General features: G+C 44.4%; 2 protein-coding genes and 1 long non-coding RNA gene across 4 annotated transcripts in view; 2 read left to right on the top strand and 1 right to left on the bottom strand.

Annotated features, from left to right (window-relative positions):
- Window positions 1-3422, bottom strand: part of LOC117588489 (tyrosine-protein kinase Src42A) — a 40079-nt gene extending 36657 nt beyond the window's left edge. Inside the window, exon 1 of the mRNA XM_034279820.1 lies at window positions 2449-3422. Within this exon, the coding sequence (XP_034135711.1) occupies window positions 2449-2736 (288 nt within the window). The 5' untranslated portion in view covers window positions 2737-3422. The remainder of the gene's footprint in view (window positions 1-2448) is intronic.
- A 1703-nt stretch (window positions 3423-5125) lies between these two features.
- Window positions 5126-9831, top strand: LOC117583372 (dosage compensation regulator). 2 transcript variants are annotated; one of them, XM_034271657.1, is made up of 5 exons: window positions 5126-5292; window positions 5382-5898; window positions 6330-6648; window positions 6713-7400; window positions 7468-9831. In XM_034271657.1, the coding sequence occupies exons 1-5, from the start codon at window positions 5217-5219 to the stop codon at window positions 9804-9806; spliced, it is 3939 nt and encodes a 1312-aa protein (XP_034127548.1). In that variant the 5' UTR covers window positions 5126-5216; the 3' UTR covers window positions 9807-9831. The 2 variants fall into 2 exon arrangements, with proteins under 2 accessions (XP_034127548.1, XP_034127556.1); XM_034271665.1 differs by lacking the exons at window positions 5126-5292; window positions 5382-5898 and adding an exon at window positions 5941-6254.
- Window positions 9832-20259: 10428 nt separating this feature from the next.
- LOC117585893 lies at window positions 20260-21076 on the top strand. The gene is made up of 3 exons (XR_004573959.1): window positions 20260-20333; window positions 20393-20833; window positions 21007-21076. It is a non-coding gene; the product is annotated as an uncharacterized LOC117585893 (long non-coding RNA).
- Window positions 21077-22160: the final 1084 nt, after the last annotated feature.

Here is a 22160-nt window from a genome sequence, read left to right as displayed (position 1 = left end):
CCAGATGTGGACGTCATGCATTTAGCGCCGGGATCCTCCGCCAGCGTCGACGCCACTTGTCTGCGAGTGTAAGGTGGTCATGGCTATGTTGACGTAAAGTCTTTAAATATTCACACGATGAATGTTTCTGGTCAGCCCCTTCTGCTGCTGGCACTTATGTCACAATAGTAGAATCGCTTCTCAAACGAATTGGGATTGGTGGCGTGCCGTGCCGAGGCATGGCATGGTGTGGCGTGGGGCGGCGACCTCCGCGGGCTAATCATAGAATTCGTTCAAAAATTCCAACTATCTCACTTTTGTTTGCCCAATGCCAACAGAGTTGTCTGTGATATTGTCTGTGTCTGGGACTGGGCCTGTGCTTCCGTCTGGTTTCAAGTGGAGTTGCAGTTTGGTTAATTAGTCGTCTAGAACGTGGAACGAGCTGCAGCTGAAGGCGAAAACAGCCATTTCAAATGAGAAAGAACAGCGAATACCCCTCTCATTCAATATCCACTAATCTGAACCATTTTAATTAGACTTACTTTCTATTCAATCCCTATATACTCTATATAATTATGATATATTTATATATACATATGTAAGTCCAAGAGAGATGTTGTTGGAGATGCAAAATTATGGTATTGCAAATTATAATTTTATGATGATTCAAATGGAGACGCGAATCCTTAATCATGGTTTATCTCAGATTAGGAATATCCACCAAGCACCTTGCTTTTTGTTTGGATTTTTGTTGATGTTGCCACTGTCTCCTCGAGCTGGCTGGAGTGCTTTGCTGGTTCTGTAAGGCGCCTCCTCCACCCCAAAATTAATTTGAGCGCATAAAAGTTGGCGACATTGAAAATACATAAGTTAGCAGCTGAAAAAAGTTTGAAATTATTGTGGGGGACTGGGTCCGGCATGAGTATGACGCATCGATGGATGGAGCGCGCATTGGTTTTTCAGTTGGGGAAAGTGGCAAGCCAAGAAGAGAAGCCCCCGCATACATACGCCTCACACGACTCATGCCGCACTGCCCCACCGATAAACGAGTGGAAAATCGTGTATAAGTACAAATGATTGTCGAACAAAGCATTAAAGCAAAGCTCTCGCGAAAGCTTTCGAATGGAATCCGCATCTGCCGCAAAACCGATTGCAAAACTAAAGAGAAGGGACGTGTGAGACGCTTCTTACGCGTCACAACTTTTATACCTGGTACTCAGTACATCTGTTACCTTAGCGGTTTTTTTTTCTTTCAAATTTTACATTTTTTCTTATCTGTCCTTTCCTAGAGCCACACACTGCAGAGTCCCGGCAGAGGCCGCTCACTGCAGAAGCAGAGGGTGAATGAGAATATGTGAACAAAAAAACAAATGTAAGCTGTGGGACGGGGTGGGTTTAGCCAAGGCTGAGGCAGAGGCAGAGGAACGGCAGGGGCAGAGGCCGCACACTGCGCGAAGCAGAGTGTAAATGAGAGAATGTGCAAAAAACAAATATTAGCTGCGGGACGGGGTGGGTGCACTGCAAATTAATTTCTTCATTGTGGCTATAACAATGATCCAATTCGGTTATCTGATAGATATGGTCATTCCCTACAGAATGGCGTTTTTAGTTTTCTTTTATCTTCAAAATTGTAGATTTGGGAGGTTTTCGCCATTTTTCGGTGGGCGGGGCTAATTTTTTAAATACACTGGTTTCAGTGTAAGCATACAGCAGTCTGGAGGAAAAAATTTGGTGGCTCTAGCTCTTATGGTCACTGAGAACTACCCGACAGACAGACATGGCTCAATCGACTCGGCTATTGATGCTGATCAGGAATATATATACTTTATGGGGTCGGAACCGTTTCCTTCTGTGCGTTACATACAACCGTTACTCCCCACAAATACAATCTACCCTATTTACTCTTCGAGTACCGGGTATAAAAACTAATCCCCATTCATGGTGGCGGGAGGTGGCGTATACAGGTTCGTGGCCAGTTTTCATGTCTAACGAATTGAGCAATTAAAGCCACCGTAAATTGATAAGTGCAGCAATTGAAGAGGTTTTAATTTGCGAGCATAGAATATGCCAATCATATTGTATGTACATTGTCAAATGCATAAACGATGGCGCACAAATGGAGGCGGATTAGAGTTTAAGCTATTTTTTAACTCTTATCACAATTTAAGCCCGAACAACAAACATATAAGATTGACTCGAATGTATTGCCCATAAATCTCCCGATTCTTTTAGTTCTTTATATGCACCTTGTAGAGTGTACGACAATACTAAGACGTCTGTCGACTCGATTCCAGGGATTCCCTTTCCATTTCGAGTAAGGGGTATCACACGAACTACCGTTATCGGTACTACACACATTTTATCGGCTACTTTTTGCACTTCATACACACACACTCGTAAACAAAATGACAATCTCACTCGTATATGAATGCATATGTATATGTATGTATGTACGATTGAGTCACTCACCTGTGTGTCATTCAATATTTCCAAGTGCTCTCCTTTGCGGAAGCTCAGATCCTCGTCGGTGCGGGCATCGTAGTCGTAGAGAGCGACGAATATCTTGGCATTGGCATTCGCAGGATCGCTCTCGGGAATCTGCGGTACTGGACGAACCTGCTCCGGCGGCTGGCCGATGGGCATGGCTATCTGCGGCACACCCACCACACCAATCGCCGTACCCGGATCCTCCAGCTTGATGCGATCGACATTAACTTTATCCGTCTCCCCCTTCTGTGTGGTTAAACAGTTGCCCATGGTTGCGGAGGAGGGAGAGTATGTTGCTCTCTGCTTGTTGCTTCCCCCTGTCTGCGGGTACGTGCGTGCGCTGTCTGTGTTAAATGCAATGAATGGAAGCCAAATTGCAGCTTGTTGCGATTACGTTCACTGTTACTTTCACTGCACCCGAGCCCGTACCCGTACCAGTGACTGTTCCCCGCGCGCCGTTTGTTTATTGTTTATTTGTTCGCTCGAGATCCAGCACTGGGTGTTGGCACTTATCGCTCCTCTCTCTCTCTCTTGGACAATCTCTCGCTCTGTCTCCGTTTCTAAGCGGTGCGGTGCAACTCGGTGGCGACTCCCAACTTTTGTAATTGTATTAGTAATTTCCTTCGATGGATGGACTAACTAATTTAAATGCTTACACTCACGACGACTACCATGCATGTGTCCATATGTAATTTCTTACTTTTATCTACAATTGCACTTGTGTGCGTGTGTGTGTATATATATGAGATGCTGGAGCTGGCTAGCAATCAACACAACTCATTGTGACGTCTCTGACGCATGGGAAACAAGTAGAAAACACAGATTAACTATTGGAACACATTCACGCACTAATTTTCAACTGTTTGAGCATTCGCGTTCACATTTTTAACTTAATTATTGGCCATATTTTCCATCGCGTTGTAAAGATTGAGATTTTGCAGTGAAAATGGCTCTTAGGGATGTTACCATGTTGATATATACTATTATCGATATATATTTTTGGTCGATGATGTATTTAGTTGTGATTTGTTTTTGGTATACACCCACATACCTAACGTCTTTGCTGAGTAGAAAAAATTACAAAGACAATTTATCTCTTGTTTTACATTTTTTTCCCAATACCAAATTCTTTTGATTATTTTTATCGACAAACGGGAAGGTATGGTTCCTTGAATACCCGAAATATCTAATACATCGTATATCGGTCGTGTCCCAGCACTACACTTAAAGCTTATCTAGTCTGATGGATATATTCAACGATATCGTTCGTTCGAAACCAACTCTTTTTTGGGTTTTTTTCTAATATTCAACATAAACTGAAGTACCTGGTCAATACGGACTCATCGTCTGCGACCAACCAATTTCGCTGTAGCCATTATATAACAAAAAAAAAACAGTTCTCAATGATATCCCATATCCACATCCCGTGAAACATCCCATTTCCCTAACACTAGCCATAGGCCGCGTTCACCATGACAATCACAGCGTTCGGATATTGAAATACAACCAGCTCAGAAACTAAAGATATTACCACGAACAGCTGCTCGCTTTTTCGTTTGCCTTTTTATACCCGGTACTCGAAGAGTAAATTGGGTATATTGTATACTATACCATTTGGTTAGTGGTCTAGGGAAGGGCGGCGAGCATTTTGGTGTGAGAAGTGTTGTAGATGTAGATGACAGATGAAGAACAAATTTAAAATTTGACAAAACACCGCTGAGGTGCAGATGCACTATTGTCCCAATGACCAGTTTTGGTGGCTGTTTACGCCAAATTAGCGCAAAGGGCTTATGGCCGGGAGCAATTAGTATTTTGTTTAAGTAAAATGAATTTGTAGCATTAAGATATTGTATTGTTGCATTTACGACATACTCACAGAAGTTTGTTGCTATAGAACATACATGTAATATGTGAATACGATAGAGAAAGAGGAAGAACATGCATTTAATAGGTGAATATCGAAATTGAAACGAAGAAGAGATTAAATTGATTTGAATTCCGACTCGGTCGAACCAGCAGCACTTGGCTTTTTATTTCGAGATTTTGATTCCGAACTGGTTGCGAGGAGTTGCGGAAACAGTGGCCAAAAGCTAATTCGGTTAAGACTCGGTTTTTAACGCTCTGTATTAGAAAAAGAGTGACCATCAAAATTGCGTATAAGAAATTTTCATAGATAGCGCCACTTTCGAAAAATCTGCTGTGAAACCTAGCGGTCATTATTGCACAGAATGTGCAGGGAAAAAGTACCAATTTAATTTCTATTTTAAATATCTCATAAATTGGAAAATACGTGTTCTGTAATGTGAACGATATCTAGTGGTTGGCGATGTTTTCTACATCTAGATGTAGTCCTGAGTGCCGGGTATAAAAGTTGTGACGCGTAAGAAGCGTCTCACACGTCCCTTCTCGTTTTTTTAAACATTGAACATTGAACATTAAGCATTGTTGAACAAGCCAACATTGAAAATGTATTCCACAAGAACGAAAAGTATTGAATGGAATTCATGATTTTTAATGGTTTACAGGAAATGGATCATGGATCGGTGATCAAGGAACGCGCCCAATGAAAATAGTGTACGATATATTTTTAAAATAAGAAGGTATATTTTGGTATTTTTTGAGGTTTGTGCGGTTCATTCTATCGATAATTCCTCGGTCACACTGTTTGACCGGCAGAAAATATAAAAAAATTGTCATTGAAGAAATCTTACAAAACAAAAATAATTTAAAGAACCAAATCGGAGAAAAAGATGGATATAAAGTCTTTTCTTTTTCAGTTCTGTGCAAAAACTCGCACAGAACCAAAGCTGGATGTGCGCCAAACGGGTGAGTAAAGAAATACATTTTAGCCCTCGCTCGGCATCTAATGTTCGCGTTCCTCGGTCCTTATTATGCGTTGCAATTGATTTTTGTAGGGCCAAAGAATCGCCAGCGCTTCCTGTGCGAAGTGCGCGTCGAGCAGACGCCCTATATCGGCGTGGGAAATTCAACCAACAAGAAGGACGCCGAGAAAAACGCCTGTCGCGATTACGTTAATTACCTGGTGAGGACTGGCAAACTAAATGCCACCGACGTTCCAGGGGAAGCGGGTGCTTTGGCACCAGGAAGGTTTCCATCGCATGGCGATGGTGGTGCCGGCGCCGGGCATCGCGTCTTCGGCGACGAATCGGGGCCACAGGACCTGGGCGAAGCGTACCGTCCCGTGAATCACTCTGGGATCGGTGGAGGTGCCAGCGGTCACGATCGCTTCAACATCATTGACCATGTGCAGGAGCAGAAGGACATGAATGAGGCAGAGTCGATCGACGTGAACGCCGCCATCCATGGCAACTGGACCATCGAGAACGCCAAGGATCGCCTAAACATGTACAAGCAAGCGAATAACATTCGCGACGACTACAAGTACACTCCAGTGGGTCCGGACCACGCTAGGTATGTGGCCAGCACCGCAAGTATTTTCTGTTTGTGTTTGTTTTTTTTTTTTTGAGTAGCTGCGTTCTGGCTTTGGAATTTATTTCTAGTCCAATGCTGGAACGCAGCCAGTAGACTTGAAATGCTGTGCGCAATTCGTAAAGAACCGAGCCGGCAGAGCGACGTGGTACGAGACATTAATTAACTGTGTTCCGTGGAGACTTGCATGAGATCTGTAGAAGAAACGAACGAGCGCAAGCATGGGCACACAGTCACAGTTTCGGCCTTCACATGAGTACCACATCGCTCTGAGGCTCTGAGAGGGCTTTGTCCACAATTGCGCATAGCTGGCCTATCAACCCTGATCCAACCTGCCGGTAAGTGACCAGCCGGCGTGACCATGCCTGTGCAGAACAAGGTTCCCCCTAACACCTTTACTCGCATCACTTTAGGAGCTTCATGGCCGAGCTGTCGATTTTTGTGACTGCCCTTAAGCGCAAGGTGACAGCCAGGGAGACGGGCTCCAACAAGAAATCGGCCAGCAAGTCGTGCGCCTTGTCCCTGGTGCGCCAGCTCTTCCATCTGAAGGTCATCGAAGCCTTCAGCGGCACCCTCAAGAAGAAGAAGGATGAGGAGCTGAAGCCCTACCCAGTTCGGCTGGCGCCAGATCTGGTGAACGAGATAGACGATGTCATCAAGATGCTGGACCTGCCCGTGGTTAATCCGCGCAATATTAAAGTGGAGTCGGACGGGGCACCCATTCCCCTGATTGTAAGTAGTTTCTTTTCTAAAATGGTGTGAGGAACACATTGACAGCCGGTTGGCACCTCTACAGGTTCAGAGCAGCCGGCTGGACTCGCAGCATGAGAGCGAGAAGCGGCAGGATAGCGCTGTGATTCCGTGGGCTCCACCCATGCCCAACTGGAACACATGGCATGCCTGCAATATTGACGAGGGCGAGCTGGCCACCGCCTCCATCGACGACCTCTCCCTGGACTTCGAGCGCAGTATCCTGGATCGACGCCACAATCATTCAGAGTACCGTCAGTTCCTTGAATTTCGCGATAAGCTGCCCATTGCAGCCATGCGCTCGGAGATACTGAGCGCCATCAACGACAACCCCGTGGTGATCATACGCGGCAACACTGGCTGCGGCAAGACCACCCAGATAGCCCAGTACATCCTCGACGATTACATCTCGTCCGGGCAAGGCGGCTATGCCAACATCTATGTAACCCAGCCGCGTCGCATCTCGGCCATTTCTGTGGCTGAGCGTGTGGCCCGCGAGCGTTGCGAGGAGCTGGGCGATGCCGTCGGTTATTCTGTGCGTTTTGAGTCAACTTTCCCCCGACCCTACGGCGCCATCCTCTTCTGCACCGTGGGTGTGCTGCTGCGCAAGCTGGAGGCGGGCCTGCGCGGCGTCTCGCACATCATTGTCGATGAGATACACGAGCGTGATGTGAATAGTGATTTCCTGTTGGTCATATTGAGGGACATGGTGGCCACCTATCCAGAATTGCATGGTGCGTATTGAGAGCCTGTGTACGAGATGCTAGATGCTTTATTTACGTGTTTTCCACCCACCACCAGTCATCCTTATGTCGGCCACCATTGACACGACGCTGTTCTCAAAGTACTTTGGGGAGTGCCCCGTGCTGGAGGTGCCGGGCAGAGCCTTCCCCGTGCAGCAATTCTTCTTGGAAGACGTGCTGCAGATGACGGGCTTCGTGCCCTCATTGGAGTCGCGTCGCAAGCGCAAGGAGGCCGACGATGAGGAGCGGCTGATTCTCAGCGAGAACAAGGAGGAGGGCGAGACAAACTGCAATAAGATTTGCGAGGACAAGTACTCGCAGCAGACGCGCAATGCCATGGCCGCGCTCTCTGAGTCGGATGTCAGCTTCGAGCTTCTCGAGGCTCTTCTGTTGCACATCAAGTCCAAGAACATACCCGGCGCAATTCTCGTCTTCTTGCCCGGTTGGAATCTAATATTCGCCCTGATGAAGTTCCTTCAGACCTCGAACAACTTTGGCACTTCGCAGTACCGCATCCTGCCCTGCCACTCGCAGATACCGCGCGACGACCAGCGCAAGGTGTTCGAGCCTGTGCCCGAGGGCGTCACCAAGATCATTCTGTCCACAAACATTGCGGAGACATCCATCACCATTGACGACATCGTGTTTGTGATTGACATCTGCAAGGCGCGCATGAAGCTGTTTACCTCGCACAACAACCTCACCAGCTACGCCACAGTATGGGCCAGCAAAACAAATTTGGAGCAGCGCAAGGGACGTGCGGGACGAGTGCGACCTGGCTTCTGCTTCACTCTATGCTCTCGGGCCCGTTTCGAAGCCCTTGAGGAGAATCTCACGCCGGAGATGTTCCGCACGCCACTGCACGAGATGGCTCTGACCATTAAACTGCTGCGCCTCGGGGCCATCCATCACTTTCTGTCCAAGGCCCTGGAGCCGCCGCCAGTGGACGCCGTGATTGAGGCGGAGGTACTGCTGCGCGAGATGCGCTGCCTCGACGCTAACGACGAGCTGACGCCTCTTGGCCGCCTGCTGGCGCGCCTTCCGATCGAGCCGCGCCTCGGCAAGATGATGGTGCTGGGGGCTGTCTTTGGATGCGCCGATCTGGTGGCCAGCATGGCCTCCTACTCGAGCACCTTCTCGGAGGTGTTTGCCCTAGACATTGGTCAGCGTCGCCTGGCCAACCACCAGAAAGCTTTGAGCGGGCGCAAGTGCTCCGACCACGTGGCCATGATTGTTGCCTCGCAGATGTGGCAGAAGGCGAAGCACAAGGGCGAGCAGGAGGAGAACCGCTTCTGCGATTGGAAGGGTCTGCAGCTGTCCACAATGAACGTGATGTTCGATGCCAAGCAGCAGCTGCTCGATCTGCTGCAACAAGCCGGCTTTCCCGAGGAGTGCATGATCCCGCACCAAGTGGATGCTAATGCGGTAGATCCGGTACTCGACACGTCGCTGGCCCTGCTTTGTCTGGGCCTCTACCCCAACATCTGCGTACACAAGGAGAAGCGCAAGGTGCTGACCACCGAGTCCAAGGCGGCCCTGCTACATAAGACCTCAGTGAACTGCAGCAACCTGGGCGTCACCTTCCCCTATCCGTTCTTCGTCTTTGGCGAGAAGATTCGCACGCGCGCTGTCTCCTGCAAACAACTGTCGATGGTCGCGCCCCTCCAGGTGATGCTCTTTGGGTCACGCAAAATCGATCTCGCCGCCAGGAACTTAATACGCGTGGACAACTGGCTCAACTTCGAGATGGAACCGGAGCACGCTGCCATGATTGGGGCCCTGAAGCCCGCTCTGGAGGATCTCATAACGATTGCCTGTGACAAGCCGGACACCGTGCTTCAACTGGAGGAACCCTATGCCAAGCTGGTCGACGTGGTCCGAAATCTATGTGTACAGACGGCCGGAGACTTCGAGCTAAGACGTGAGGAGGGTATCTTGCCGCATCAATCGCGTCAGTCCGGCTATGCCGCAGGAGGTTTAGGTGGTGGGCCGGCAAAGAGAGGACGCTTCGATTCAGATGGTCCTGTAGGCATGGGCTGGGGTGGAGGTGGACGAGGCGGCGGCGGAAGCAACTTCTTCAATAATTCCAGCGGCAGCTATGGCAGGAGAGGTTTCGGCGGGCCGCGTAGAGGTCGGGGCTTTGGAAACGATGGAGGAGGCGGCTATGGTGGCAGAGGAGGAGGCTATGGATCCAGAAGTGGGTTCTCTGGAAACGGAAGAGGTGGCTTTGGCGGGGGTTATGGAAATAGGGGTGGAGGTGGAGACTATTCCAGTCAAGGAGGAAGCGCATTTGGCGATAATGGAGGCGAAAGTTTTCGCAGCCAAGGTGGAAGCAGTTCATTTGGCGGTGGATCCGAAGCCGACGGAAGCGAATGTGGAACCTGGGGCGCCTTCTAGAAATAATACAAATTGCAGATAACAAAACGGTGGCCCGAAGTATTTAATTAATAATATGTTAATATTTGACAACAAAAGAAACAAAAATGAAATAAATAATAAAAATGAAACGAGAAGGGACGTGAGACGCTTCTTACGCGTCACAACTTTTATACCCGGCACTCAGTACTACATCTGCACTTTAGCGGTTGAACAAATCAAATGAATCTGTTGATGTAGATTCACTTGGTTCTGGTGATTGTCAATATGACAATTGTATTCTCGTTCAATCGTTCAACCGTTCATGTACCAGTAACAAAATGTCGCCACAATCGGTACTTGAACAAGTTGGGCTTCGTAGATGTGAATACGTCAGAGTTTTCTTTCGTACTGATTTTATTTGGTAAAATGTGAGGATGTCAAAGATAATCATGTTAACAAATGAATCCTAGTAGCCGAACAAATTAATCAAGATTCATATTCATCCATACCTTTCTATAAACATACTGACAGCATTTCGCTAATAGTACGTCTACCACACTGTAAAATGTTGACGTCTAGTAGAGCTTACATTAAATACTGACACATAGTTATATTTTTCTAATACACGTCCGTTGTGCATGCACGTGCATCCAGCTGCCTGTTGAATATTTTGTGGGTCAGCGGTGCATACCTCATATTTATTGGGTTAGTTTGAGAATATTTATTTAGGTTGCTGAGAATTCTTAATACCTAATAACAAACATAAATTTAGGTCTAACCATACGGTTTGATGTTTAAATCTAAATCGTACATCCTCCCGGCCGTTGACCATGGTATGTTCAACCATCATTAATGTTGATTGTAAACGGCTGACTTGATGTGTTGCCTCCATTCGCTGATGTGGTAGGCTGTTGCATTGGCTGCGAGGTATTCCTGGCTTTGTGCCATTTCTTGACCAAATGAACTATTGCAATGATCATTATAAAGATCATTGCAATGTATATGGCAATATGGTGATGACCTATATTTTCAAAGTTGTGGGGTAACTTGAAACTATTCGGTGGTAACAGCCTTGTTTCCATTTGATACAGCTCCTTGTAATTTAATTTTTCTTCGTTTGTTGAAGCTGTATCTGTCGGACGTTCAGTTGATGTTTTGTTGATGTCATTTTCTCCGAATCGAGCGTATGACAAATGCCATGTCGTCTCCATTGTGCTTTGACTTGTCACGGTCATCAAAGAATTTCGAATGATGCATCCAGGGTTTGCGATCAATAATCCTGAATTTTGTAATTTGATATCCGATATTCCATCTGCACATACTGCTGATAATTTCAATGATGATTTTGTTGAAAATATCCATTGATTTTTACCATGCATACTCAACCATATAAATGATTTTTTTGTTTTGATTAAGTTGCATGATGGATCCGTTTTGTTATGGAACATTTGTAAATGTTTGTAAAATTGTTTGTTTATTATAGCATACAAAATCATTGTTTGCTCTTGGATGGCAATTTTTTAGATCACTCTCTGACTCTCTTGAAAAGCGATGAAGTGATCAGCTCTTCCCTTTGATTCGGTGATAAAGTCCTCAACTCGACTTAGTCTTTTGGAGTTTGAGATTTCATCCCTTTTTATTACTGTTTCCGCAACTCCTCGCAACCAGTTCGGAATAAAAATCTCGAAGTAAAAAGTCGGAATTCAATCAATTTAATACTCTCCTTCTTTCAATTTCGCTATTCACCCATTACATGCATGTTCTTCCTCTTTGTCTATCGATATTCACATATTACATGTATGTTCTATGGCACCAAACTTCTGTGAGCATGTCAAAATGCAACAATTCAATATCTTAATGCTACCAATTCATTTTACTTATATCCAAATACTAATTGCTCCCGGCCATAAGCCCTTTGCGCAAATTTGGCGTAAACAATTACATTAATTGTAGAGTCAATCAATGATGTCTGATTTTTAAGCAGGGCTAATAAGTGATTCTCGTTATCCTTAACCTTTGCTATCGTTTCCGACATTGTACGGGCATATGTTGAGTCTAGTACGCCAAACAGACTGCTTGCGATGTTTCCAATGATGTCCAGCGGAGCTCTTTGTTTCCGTGTCCTTGCTATTAGCGCATATTCAGCTTGCAGGTCCTCTTCTATATGTTTGAAATGTTGATGCAAACTGGTGCATGCGTCTACTTGTTGAAGTTGCTTGCATAGATGTCCAATTTTTGAAGTACCCATGGTGAATGTGTTCATGTCTTTCCAATAGGGCTTTAGGTTGTAATAGACAATTATGGTCCAGTCAGTTGTCGCAAGTTGGCTGGTTCCTACTTTTTCGAAGTATATACCCGGGTTTGAACCAATCTGGGCTATGTTGATTGACTGCGCCATTGCTAACGGTAAAAGTAACAATATGACAAACATTGTCATGGTTAACGACAGTCTATTCGGCTGTGTCCTTTTTCTAGGCTGTCTGTCTTCAGATGACTCTCCATTTTCAGATGGATCATCTATCGGATGTTTATGTGTGGGTTCCTCTTCATTGAACAGTGGAGCAACATGTTGAATCCCACGTTTGAAGATTCCCTTGGCTGTTTTTACTTCAACCACTCGTACGAAATTGTCCTTTCCATGAAACAATTGAGTGATTCTTCCAAGTGGCCATTTTAATACCGGAATATTGTCTTTCTTTAGTATTACCAATGTTCCTTCTTTAATGTTCGCTGACGATTTCCTCCACCTTTGACGTTGCTGTAGTTGTTGGAGGTATTCGTTGGACCATTGCGTCCAGAATGAGTGTTTTAATTTTGACACTGCTTGCCATCGATTACCTAGCGTCTTAGGTTGTTGGGATGGCTCACTGTCAGCTTGTGCGGTTAACGGCTCTCCTTTCAGAAAGTGCCCTGGTGTTAACGCTGTTACGTCGTTTGGGTTGTCAGATAACGGTGTCAGTGGTCGAGAATTTAATATGGCTTCTATTTCGACTATAACCGTTTCTAATTCCTCATATGTTAAATTTGCCGTAGTCACATTTTTTAAAAGCAGATGCTTTGCAGATTTTACTGCAGCTTCCCATAAACCGCCGAAGTGTGGTGCACGAGGAGGTATAAATTTGAACTGTACCCCTTTGTTGTTGCACTCCTGTACAATATGTTCCTTTGCCTTTTCTGAGAATATGGCCTCTTCTAATTCTTGAAGTTTGTTCCTGGCTCCTACGAAATTCGTAGCATTGTCGCAATGGAGCACTTGACATTTTCCACGACGAGAGGTGAACCGTCGGAGTGCCGCTAAAAATGCTTCTGTGGTGAGATCGCTGACTAGCTCTAAATGTACTGCTTTAGTAGCGAAACAACAGAATATGGCTATGTAAGCTATATTAGGCTTCTTTCCTCGTTTTTTATAGTGGATTTTAAATGGCCCACAGTAATCAACTCCAGAATTGAAGAATGGCCTTGCTTGGGTGACTCGAAGAGGTGGCAGATTTCCCATGATCTGCTCTAGCAGTTTGGGCTTGGCTTTTGTGCATTTCACACAGTAGTGCACAATGCTTCTGGCCATGCTTTTTCCTTTTAGTATCCAAAATTGTTGTCGTGATGCTGTTAGCAATGCCTGGGGGCCACAATGCATGTTGTCCTTGTGTATTTTAGCCAGGATCAATTTGACAATTGGATCGTTGTAAGGTAGGAGCATTGGGTGTTTGGCGTCAAATGAAATATTTGCCGCTTCCAGTGGACCACCTACTCGCAAGATTCCCTCCTGATCCATAAACGGGGTAAGCGAGTTGATCGAACTTCCCTTTTGCGTTTCCTTATGTCTTGTTTAGTAACGTATGTCCTCTTTGAAGACATTCTGTTGTATGTTACGAATGACAATTTTCTGAGCTTCTTTCATCTCATTGAATTGGATAGTGTTGCTTGTGTATGTTTTCCTTGCTCGGAAACGCATCATGTAAGCAATTATTCTTATTAGTTTGTTGTATGAATTGTTGTGCTTAATTTTGTATATAATATGATCCTCCTGAGTGATGCTCATAATTGATGAATGACTAATTTGTTGGGGATTTGCACTGATATTTTCCTCTTTTGTAGTTTTGTTTTGGATCTCTTCGCCCGTGGCCAATTGCCTGTCCAGCACAACATTAATGCTTGATGATGCCATTTTTTTATTATTTGTCGTACTACTTTGACCCGATGGAGGTAATTTCCTTCACAAAAGGTAATGAGAAATCACAACTGTGATTGATGATGTGTGTATGTAAATTGATCGCCAAGTTAACCAATTATGTAGGATTTTCCAAATAAATCCAAGTTCAAAATCGGGAACAATACTCCAGAAGAACGGTTAAATGTCCAAAAGTCGGGTGTCACCAAATGAACAAATCAAATAAATCTGTTGATGTAGATTCACTTGGTTCTGGTGATTGCCAATATGACAATCGTATTCTCGTTCAATCGTTCAATCGTTCATGTACCAGTAACAAAATGCCGCCGCAATCGGTACTTGAACAAATTGGGCTTCGTAGATGTGAATTCGTCAGACTTTACTTTTGTACTGATTTTATTTGGTAAAATGTGAGGTATATATACAGTTTCTATTAGTACAATTGTTTACTTAGGATCATCGGCTTGTTTAATTAGTTCTAAGTATAAGTAGGTATGGAAAGATATTTGTATGACTGTCGTAAAGCGATTATCATGCAGATGGTGTGACATTTTACAACTGCAGATCATCTCGAATGTAATTTATGACTGTGTATCAATATAAAAAGATTATGTGCAGGCATGTGCATGCACGTGCATCCAGCTGCCTGTTGAATATTTTGTGGGTCAGCGGTGCATACCTCATATTTATTGGGTTAGTTTGAGAATATTTATTTAGGTTGCTGAGAATTCTTAATACCTAATAACAAACATAAATTTAGGTTTGATGTTTAAATCTAAATCGTACAGCGGTGTTTTGCCAAATTTTAAATTTTTTCTTCATCTGTCATATACATCTCCCTTTAGCTCGCCCCCATTTCTTGGAGCCACACACTGCAGAGTCCTGGCAGAGGCAGAGGAACGCGAGAGGCAATTAGGATCCCAATTAGGTATTCTGATAGAAGCAGATCAACCACGACCAGCCGAGCATTCCGTGCTGGCTCTGCGATAACGTAGTGCACGCAAAATGTATTGGGTTCTCTGGCCTCGTGGGTAATTTCAATTTAAATTTGTAATTTCAACGCAATTTTAAAACGTAATGGTCTGCCTTACAGCTGCGAGGCATGTCGGTCTGTCGAGAATGACATGGTCACGTTCATGAGGCAGACGCGAAACGGCTTTAAGGAGCTGACCGTTGGCTTTAAAAAGCAGGACGATCAGGTTCTAGCCATGGAGTCTCAATTTAGCGGTTTTAAACTGCCGAATGAGACTCCTAGGCGCAAAAAAGTCACTCCTCGTGATCTGCAAGTGCCTGTCCCTCGACCGCTCGCTGCTGATCAAGTGTCTCCGTCCACTCCGATAGTGCAGCAGCTAATTTCGTTTGCCACTCCAAGGACAACGACAGCTGCTGGTGATCAAGTTTCGGCTACCGAATCGATCATCTCGGAGAACATGCAGCCAGTTAATACTGTAGCGTCCGTGTCTGTCGAGTCCGTTCCAAAGCCCATCCCATCTATTTCGATCCCACCAGTTAATAAACGTCCCGGACCACCGGATATTGCCGTCACAGGTACCAGATCTGTGGTGCCAAAACCTCTGGTGGCAGTCCCACCAAAGCGGCAAGTTTTTGTCCCTCGGCTTGCCCCTGACCTCACATCTAATGATGTAAGTGCCTTTATACAAAGAAAAATAAATGCCGATGGCTTGAGCTGAGAAGTTTAATTTCTCTTATGCCGGGGAGATATCCTCTTTCAAGATGAGCGTGTCTCCAACTCATTTCGAGACCATTTGCTCTTCCAAATTTTGGCCAGAGCACCTGGTGGTGAAAGAGTTTAAGGCTAAGAAGAAAAATAGGCCCCCATAACTCTTCCTAGTAGTGAGGCCAGTGCTCCTTCCTCCTCTGCTCCATCCACCTCTTCCAAATGCAATTTCTCGCAGTCAAAAAACTAATATCCCTCTTCGTAGCCTATCAAAATGCTCGCTCATCAGGATTAAAGGATTGGAGCGAGTTCCTTGAACGCATCCTCCAGTTCATGAATATCTCTGCTTCATCTTCTGAGTTGCCTTCCTCCACCTAAACCACGGTTACGTAGTAAGCTGAGCACTCTTTTCATGGATAGTTTCACATTTTCATCGCATGTTATTGTGTTTACCGAAACCTGGTTAAAGCCGGACATTCTTAGTTCCGAAGCTTTGGCAGATCGGTACACAATTTATAGGAATGATCGTTCGTCTCGACGTGGAGGAGGGGTTCTGATTGCAGTAAACTCTAACTTTACGTCGGAACTTTTCATAGTCCAGGTCTCACAAGACCTGGAATTCCTCTGTGTTAGACTGATTCTTCCCGGCCAGTCTATTTATGTCACTTGCTCGTATATTCCACCGTCTTCGGATGTACTAATATACGAGCAGCATTTGTCTGCCTTAAAAACTGTTTCTTCCTCGCTATCAGATAATAACCATTTAATAGTTCTTGGGGATTTCAACCTGCCAGGTACTTTTTGGTCTTCCGGTTAACGAGTCAAACAACCTTGTGCCCATGCCACGACATGATTTTATTGATGGCTTATTAGACCTGTCCCTGTCTCAAGTCAACCATGTAAAAAACTCCTTGCTCCGTCGATTGCTTGATCTGTGCTTTGTCTCGGAGCCGACCGTAGCGTTGTTAACACGAGCACTCCCGCTCACTATACCTGAAGACTGCTATCATCCTACTTTCGAAGTGTCGATAGATATTGGACCTACTGTATCGGATCGTGCGGGTAGGCTATCTGAACGCGTCCGTTGCTTTCGTAAAGCCGAGTTTCCGAAGCTCAATAACTTAATTAGGGATTTTGATTGGTCCGCTCTGTACTCGTGCACTGACGTTATTGAAGGCACAAACACTTTTTACAATGTACTTGACACAATTTTTGACTCGTGTGTCCCACTCTCATGTCCGACTAGATCTGCGAAGCCTCCTTGGTTCACCAAAGAGTTATCCAGTCTAAAACACAACAAATCAAGACTATTTAAAAAATCTCAAGAAGTTGGTTCTCGCTCTTCTCTTTCTAATTACTTAATAGCTCTGTAAAATTTCACTGTTCTTAATGCTCAATGCTATAGAAACTACCTCCTTTGATGCAGGATACGTTTTTCACAGGACCCTAAACAGTTTTGCAGCTTTGTAAACAGTAAGCGTAGAACGTCCGCACATCCATCCTCGCTATGCTTTTTGAATATGTCGGCAAACAATGATCAGGCAATCGCCGATCTTTTTGCAACATTTTTTCAAACAACCTATTCCCAGGAAAGCTACCAAGGTCGAATGGCATTTTCTGCCCTTTCTTAAATGAACTTCAATTAGTTAAGCCGGTATTCTCACCGGGCCCTGACGGAGTTCCCGGCTGTGTACTCAGGTACTGTGCCGAGTCTCTCTGCGGACCTTTGCTTAAACTATTCACTCTATCTATCCATTCTTCTAGCTTTCCCCCCATCTGGAAGGAATCCTTTATAATTCCTCTCCATAAGAAAGGTAGCAAGTCTGACGCTAAAAACTATAGAGGTATATCTAAGTTATCCGCTATTCCTAAAATGTTCGAGAAACTTTTAACTCCGCACTTGCAGCATCTCTGCAAATCACTTATATCTCCAGCTCAGCACGGATTTATACGGCGACGATCAACAACCACTAATCTTTTAGAGTTCACCTCCTTTGTAATTAAAGGCTTCCAAAGTAACTTGCAGACGGATGTTATTTACACTGACTTCAGTAAGGCATTCGATTCCGTAAACCATTCTCTTCTTGCACAAAAGCTCAACCTTCTAGGGTTTCCGCCCAATCTTTTGAGATGGATTTTTAGCTATTGTTTTTTTGTTCTAGGTCTCAAAAAGTCCTTTTCAAAAACTCCTTATCTTTACCTAATATGGTTACTTCTGGAGTACCACAGGGTAGCCATTTAGGCCGCTTATTTTTCACACTCTTTATTAATGACCTGATGACCTTCTGAATTGACAAATTCTCGAGTACTTATGTATGCGGATGATGTTAAGCTCTGCGTCCAGTATAAGGACATTTCATCTCACTCTCGCTTGCAATCTCAATAACTTTCAGTCATGGTGTGGTGCAAATATGTTACACCCTAATGCCTCGACGTGACTTTTTATCGCTCCAGCCCCTTCCTGGCTCCTTACACCCTCTGCGGTAGGTATCTTGAGAGAATTACATTGGTTGATAATCTAGGTGTTTAACTAGACCCCAAGTTAAAGTTTTCTGAACACATTTCTACCATGGTTAGTAAAGCCATGGGTGTGCTTGGGTTTATAAAGAGGTGGTCAAAGGAATTTGATGACCCATACAACGAAGACTCTCTATATCTCGCTTGTTCGTCCGATTTTAGAATACGGCTCATATGTATGGTGCCCTCAGTACAACATACATCAGGACAAATGCTTGGTGTAATTTTTATGCACATGCCCCTTGATCAAGGGGGATGTAGACAGCCCTGACTTGCTGAGCCGCTTTATTCCTTTGTTCCTTCCACTATGTAGATCGAATTATGCCTCGCACGAACCCTTTAGGGTTTTATGCTCGGATTATAATTCCCTCTACCACATTATATCCTCAACTAACTCCCTTCCTCTTCTTAAATCTCTTATACTAGCCTACCTCTCCCGTAGTTAGTTTCATTTTAGTTTTGTCTTGTTTCTGATTTTGGTAATTTTTGCTTGCTTAGCTATAGTAGCTCTAGTCTAGTTGTGTTTAGCTCTAATTTTCCTCGAATATTAGCCTAACATCTATCTTTCCTGCATGCTCGCGACCGTTTCGGTTAATCGTGCCGCGCGTCATGCGGCAGCGCCCATCGGTCGGTTGGGCGGGAGGAGGGCTGCGTTCTTCTGGGTTCCGCGCGTAACATGCTTTGGCTTGGTGTCGCATGGGCCACTTGATGGTGCAGTCATTGCATATCAACGTAATGGTCATGCCCTACAGAATAGCGTTTTTAGTTTTCTTTTATCTTCAAAATTGTAGATTTGGGAGGTTTTCTCCCTTTTGCGAGGGTGGAAGGGGGCGGGGCTAACCCGAGCTACCGGGCTACCCGGAGGTTTGTAGGTTTGGGAGGTTTTCGCCCTTTTGCGGGGGCGGAAAGGGGCGTGGCTCATTTTTTAAATACACTTGTAACAGTGTGAGCATACAGAAGTCTAGATGCAAAATTTGGTGTCTCTAGCTATTATGGTCTCTGAGATCCAGGCGCTCATAAGGACGCACGGACAGACAGACATGGCTCAATTGACTCGACTATTGATGCTGATCAATAATATATATAATTTAAGGGGTCGGAAACTTTTCCTTTTGTGCACAAATACAATATACATTATTTACTCTTCGAGTACCGGGTATAAAAAACCTTAAAACACACAGACAAATATTAGATGATTTCGAGACAAAACACTAAACAAGAGGAATTGAAACACATACTGCATATATAGCTGTCACAAAACATGCTAATAAGTAAAGCAGTCGCGGCTATATCCTTTTCAATGTTCAGTGATGATTTCGATTAGTGCAACATGGGCCTTGCATCTTGCTGGAAATGCTGAAAGAAAATTCATAACATATACACACAGACGAATATTATGTGACGTCAAAAACTGACAGCTCACGCAAAGGCAAGTTGATCTTTCGATGCTCCTTTCAGAGTATTTTGCAACCTCAACAGGATCTCCAAATTTGTATACCTATGTACATGCAAACTTTAGGACTGGGGTCTGGGACGTCATATGTTTATTCCAATGATTTTTTCACCCATCCTGGTTCTCCAATAGTGGGATTTTAGCGAATTCATTTTCTTGCCCACATCCTCATGTGTAGCGTGATCATCGCATAATGAGTAACAGCTCCAGGTATTTACAACGTGGAGGGACGTGTAAGACGCTTCTTAGGCTACACAACTTGTATACAAACATATCGATTCGGTAATTAATGGGGTCGGAAACGTTTGCTTATCTGCTTTACATACATCCACTTTTCCCCACAAATTCAATATTCCCTATTTATTCGTAAGAGTACCGGGTATAATAAAGGAAGCTGCAAATGAGATGCTGCAGAAAACATTGGCCTCAGCAGGAACCTTTCAGCTACCTGGAGTCCTGGGCATAAACTGGGACTTTGGCTTTATGCATGCTGGGGGTGTCTCTTGAAGCTTCTGAGGCTCAGCATCTGGCATCTGGCTTTGCTCGATTGGAATCTGGAACTGAAGTCGTATTAATCAGTGGGTTAGACTGAATAAAACTCCGCTTAAAATCACAATTTATTCAGTCATGTTTGTAAATTTGTGTTGGTTAATCATAAAATGTCAGAAGAGTAGGCGATTCTCAATATTTTTGTGCCTCCTCATACGGAGATCCCTTATAGAGCTCAGTGCCGTCTGTGCTGGTCAAGCGGTAAGATCAAAACGGAAAAAATTTGTATAATTATTTGTATTACTTTTTTGTTTTTTTAGTTACTAAAAATGGGAATCATCAGGATTAAAGGATTGGAGCGAGTTTGTTGAACGCATCCTCCAGTTCATGAATATCATCTGCTTCATCTTCTGAGGTTCCTTCCTCCACCTAAACCACGAACTGCTCGTCCGACTTTTTGAACTCCTGCGAATTCGTGAACTCCTGCCCGCCTGTGCTTCTCCACGTTCTGCATTAGTGGTGGCACACCATTCCCATCGAATGGCATTGCCATCAAGCCACACGGATATGCTGCTGATAGCGTTTGTAGATAGTCCCAGGTATTTTTTACCATTCCCATTATTGTTTCGAAATAACTTGCTTCTGGATGGGGAATAAAATAGTCGACAATTCGGCTTATTATTCAAATTTTTAGTAATTTGCTGATTCACAATACATTGTTGAAAATGCGGGCCCTGACTTAGGGTTGCAATAAAATTCAGGTATGTAAGTCTTATCAATTTTCGTGGGTTTATATTTTGGGAGTGCTGTTGTTCATACAAACGACTATTAATGTCACCACGCAAATCGTCTCCACCAACATCAAACCTATACATACCGATATTTCCGTTGACATCAATTTATCGATAGGGTTGACTTCCATATGCTACTCCAGCCAGGCTGAAGCCATGTGCGCCTCCAGCAGCGCCAGGATTACGTGTGCCTCCCATGGCAACGTGGCTATGTGCTCCTCCATGAGCACCAGGGCCATGTGTGCCTCCAAGGGCACAGTGCATGGCCGAGTGCATTTATTTGAGCATTTCACCACTGCGTGAATTCGACGACCAAATTAACAGATTTAAAGATGTTGCCCCTCCATGTGGCAAAGAATAACGAAAATACCAAATAGAATGTTTATACTGAATAAGAACAAGAACATTTATTAACTTGTGTTGTCGTGCCGCCGATTCTTTTGTTATACCCGGTACTCGAAGAGTAAATAGGGTATATTCTATTTGTGTGAGTAACGGTTGTGACTGCTATATGCTCACACTGAAACCAGTGTATTTCAAAAATTAGCCCCGCCCCCGCAAAAGGGTGAAAACCTCCCAAACCTACAATTTTGAAGATAAAAGAAAACTAATTAAACCATAACCATTCCGTAGGGAATGGCCATATATATCAGACCACCAAATTGGGATCCAATTGCATCATTATTATAGCTACAATGAAGAAAATAATTTCCAGTGGCTAAACCCACCCTGTCCCGCAGCTTTTGTTGTTCTTTTCATATTCTGCTTCTGCTTCACACGGCCTCTGCCGCTGCCGTCCCTCTGCCTATGCTTTTGCTGACTTTTCCTTGTCCCGCAGCATATATTCTTTTTTGTTTTTTGTGTGCGGGCGCTGCCGCGAGTCTGCAGTGTGTGGGTCTAGGGAAGGGCGGCGATCTTAAGGAGCGTGTTGGTGTGAGAAGTGTTGTAGATGTAGATGACAGATGAAGAAAATATTTAAAATTTTACAAAACATCGCTAAGGTGCAGATGTAGTACTGGATGAGTGCCGGATTTACAAGTTGCGACGCGATAGAAGCGTCTCACAGGTCCCTTCTCGTTTTTTTTTTAATAAATCATCGCAGGGATGATTTGATTTTGATCGCAGCTACGTAGCCGCATTGATCAGCGCCGATTCTTTTTACATTGGACTTATTCTATTGAGATGGGCGACAATCCACCTACCACACGATAGTTTATGAAATATAGATAGTTAATTGAAAAATCGATAATTAATGAAACATCGATAGCAGGTTCTCAACATTATGAGTGGGAGAGTG

The sequence above is a fragment of the Drosophila guanche genome, unplaced genomic scaffold (assembly GCF_900245975.1).
Source record: "Drosophila guanche unplaced genomic scaffold, DGUA_6, whole genome shotgun sequence".
Classification (NCBI taxonomy): Eukaryota; Metazoa; Arthropoda; class Insecta; order Diptera; family Drosophilidae; genus Drosophila; species Drosophila guanche.
Note: the sequence above shows the minus strand (reverse complement) of the source record. Positions and strands in the feature narration are given on the sequence as shown.

Coding starts and splice junctions, on each gene's coding strand:
- LOC117583372 (XM_034271657.1), top strand. CDS start 5,217: ATGGATATAAAGTCTTTTCTTTTTCAGTTCTGTGCAAAAACTCGCACA. Junction 5,293..5,381: donor GCTGGATGTGCGCCAAACGG/GTGAGTAAAGAA, acceptor TGATTTTTGTAG/GGCCAAAGAATCGCCAGCGC. Junction 7,401..7,467: donor CACCTATCCAGAATTGCATG/GTGCGTATTGAG, acceptor ACCCACCACCAG/TCATCCTTATGTCGGCCACC.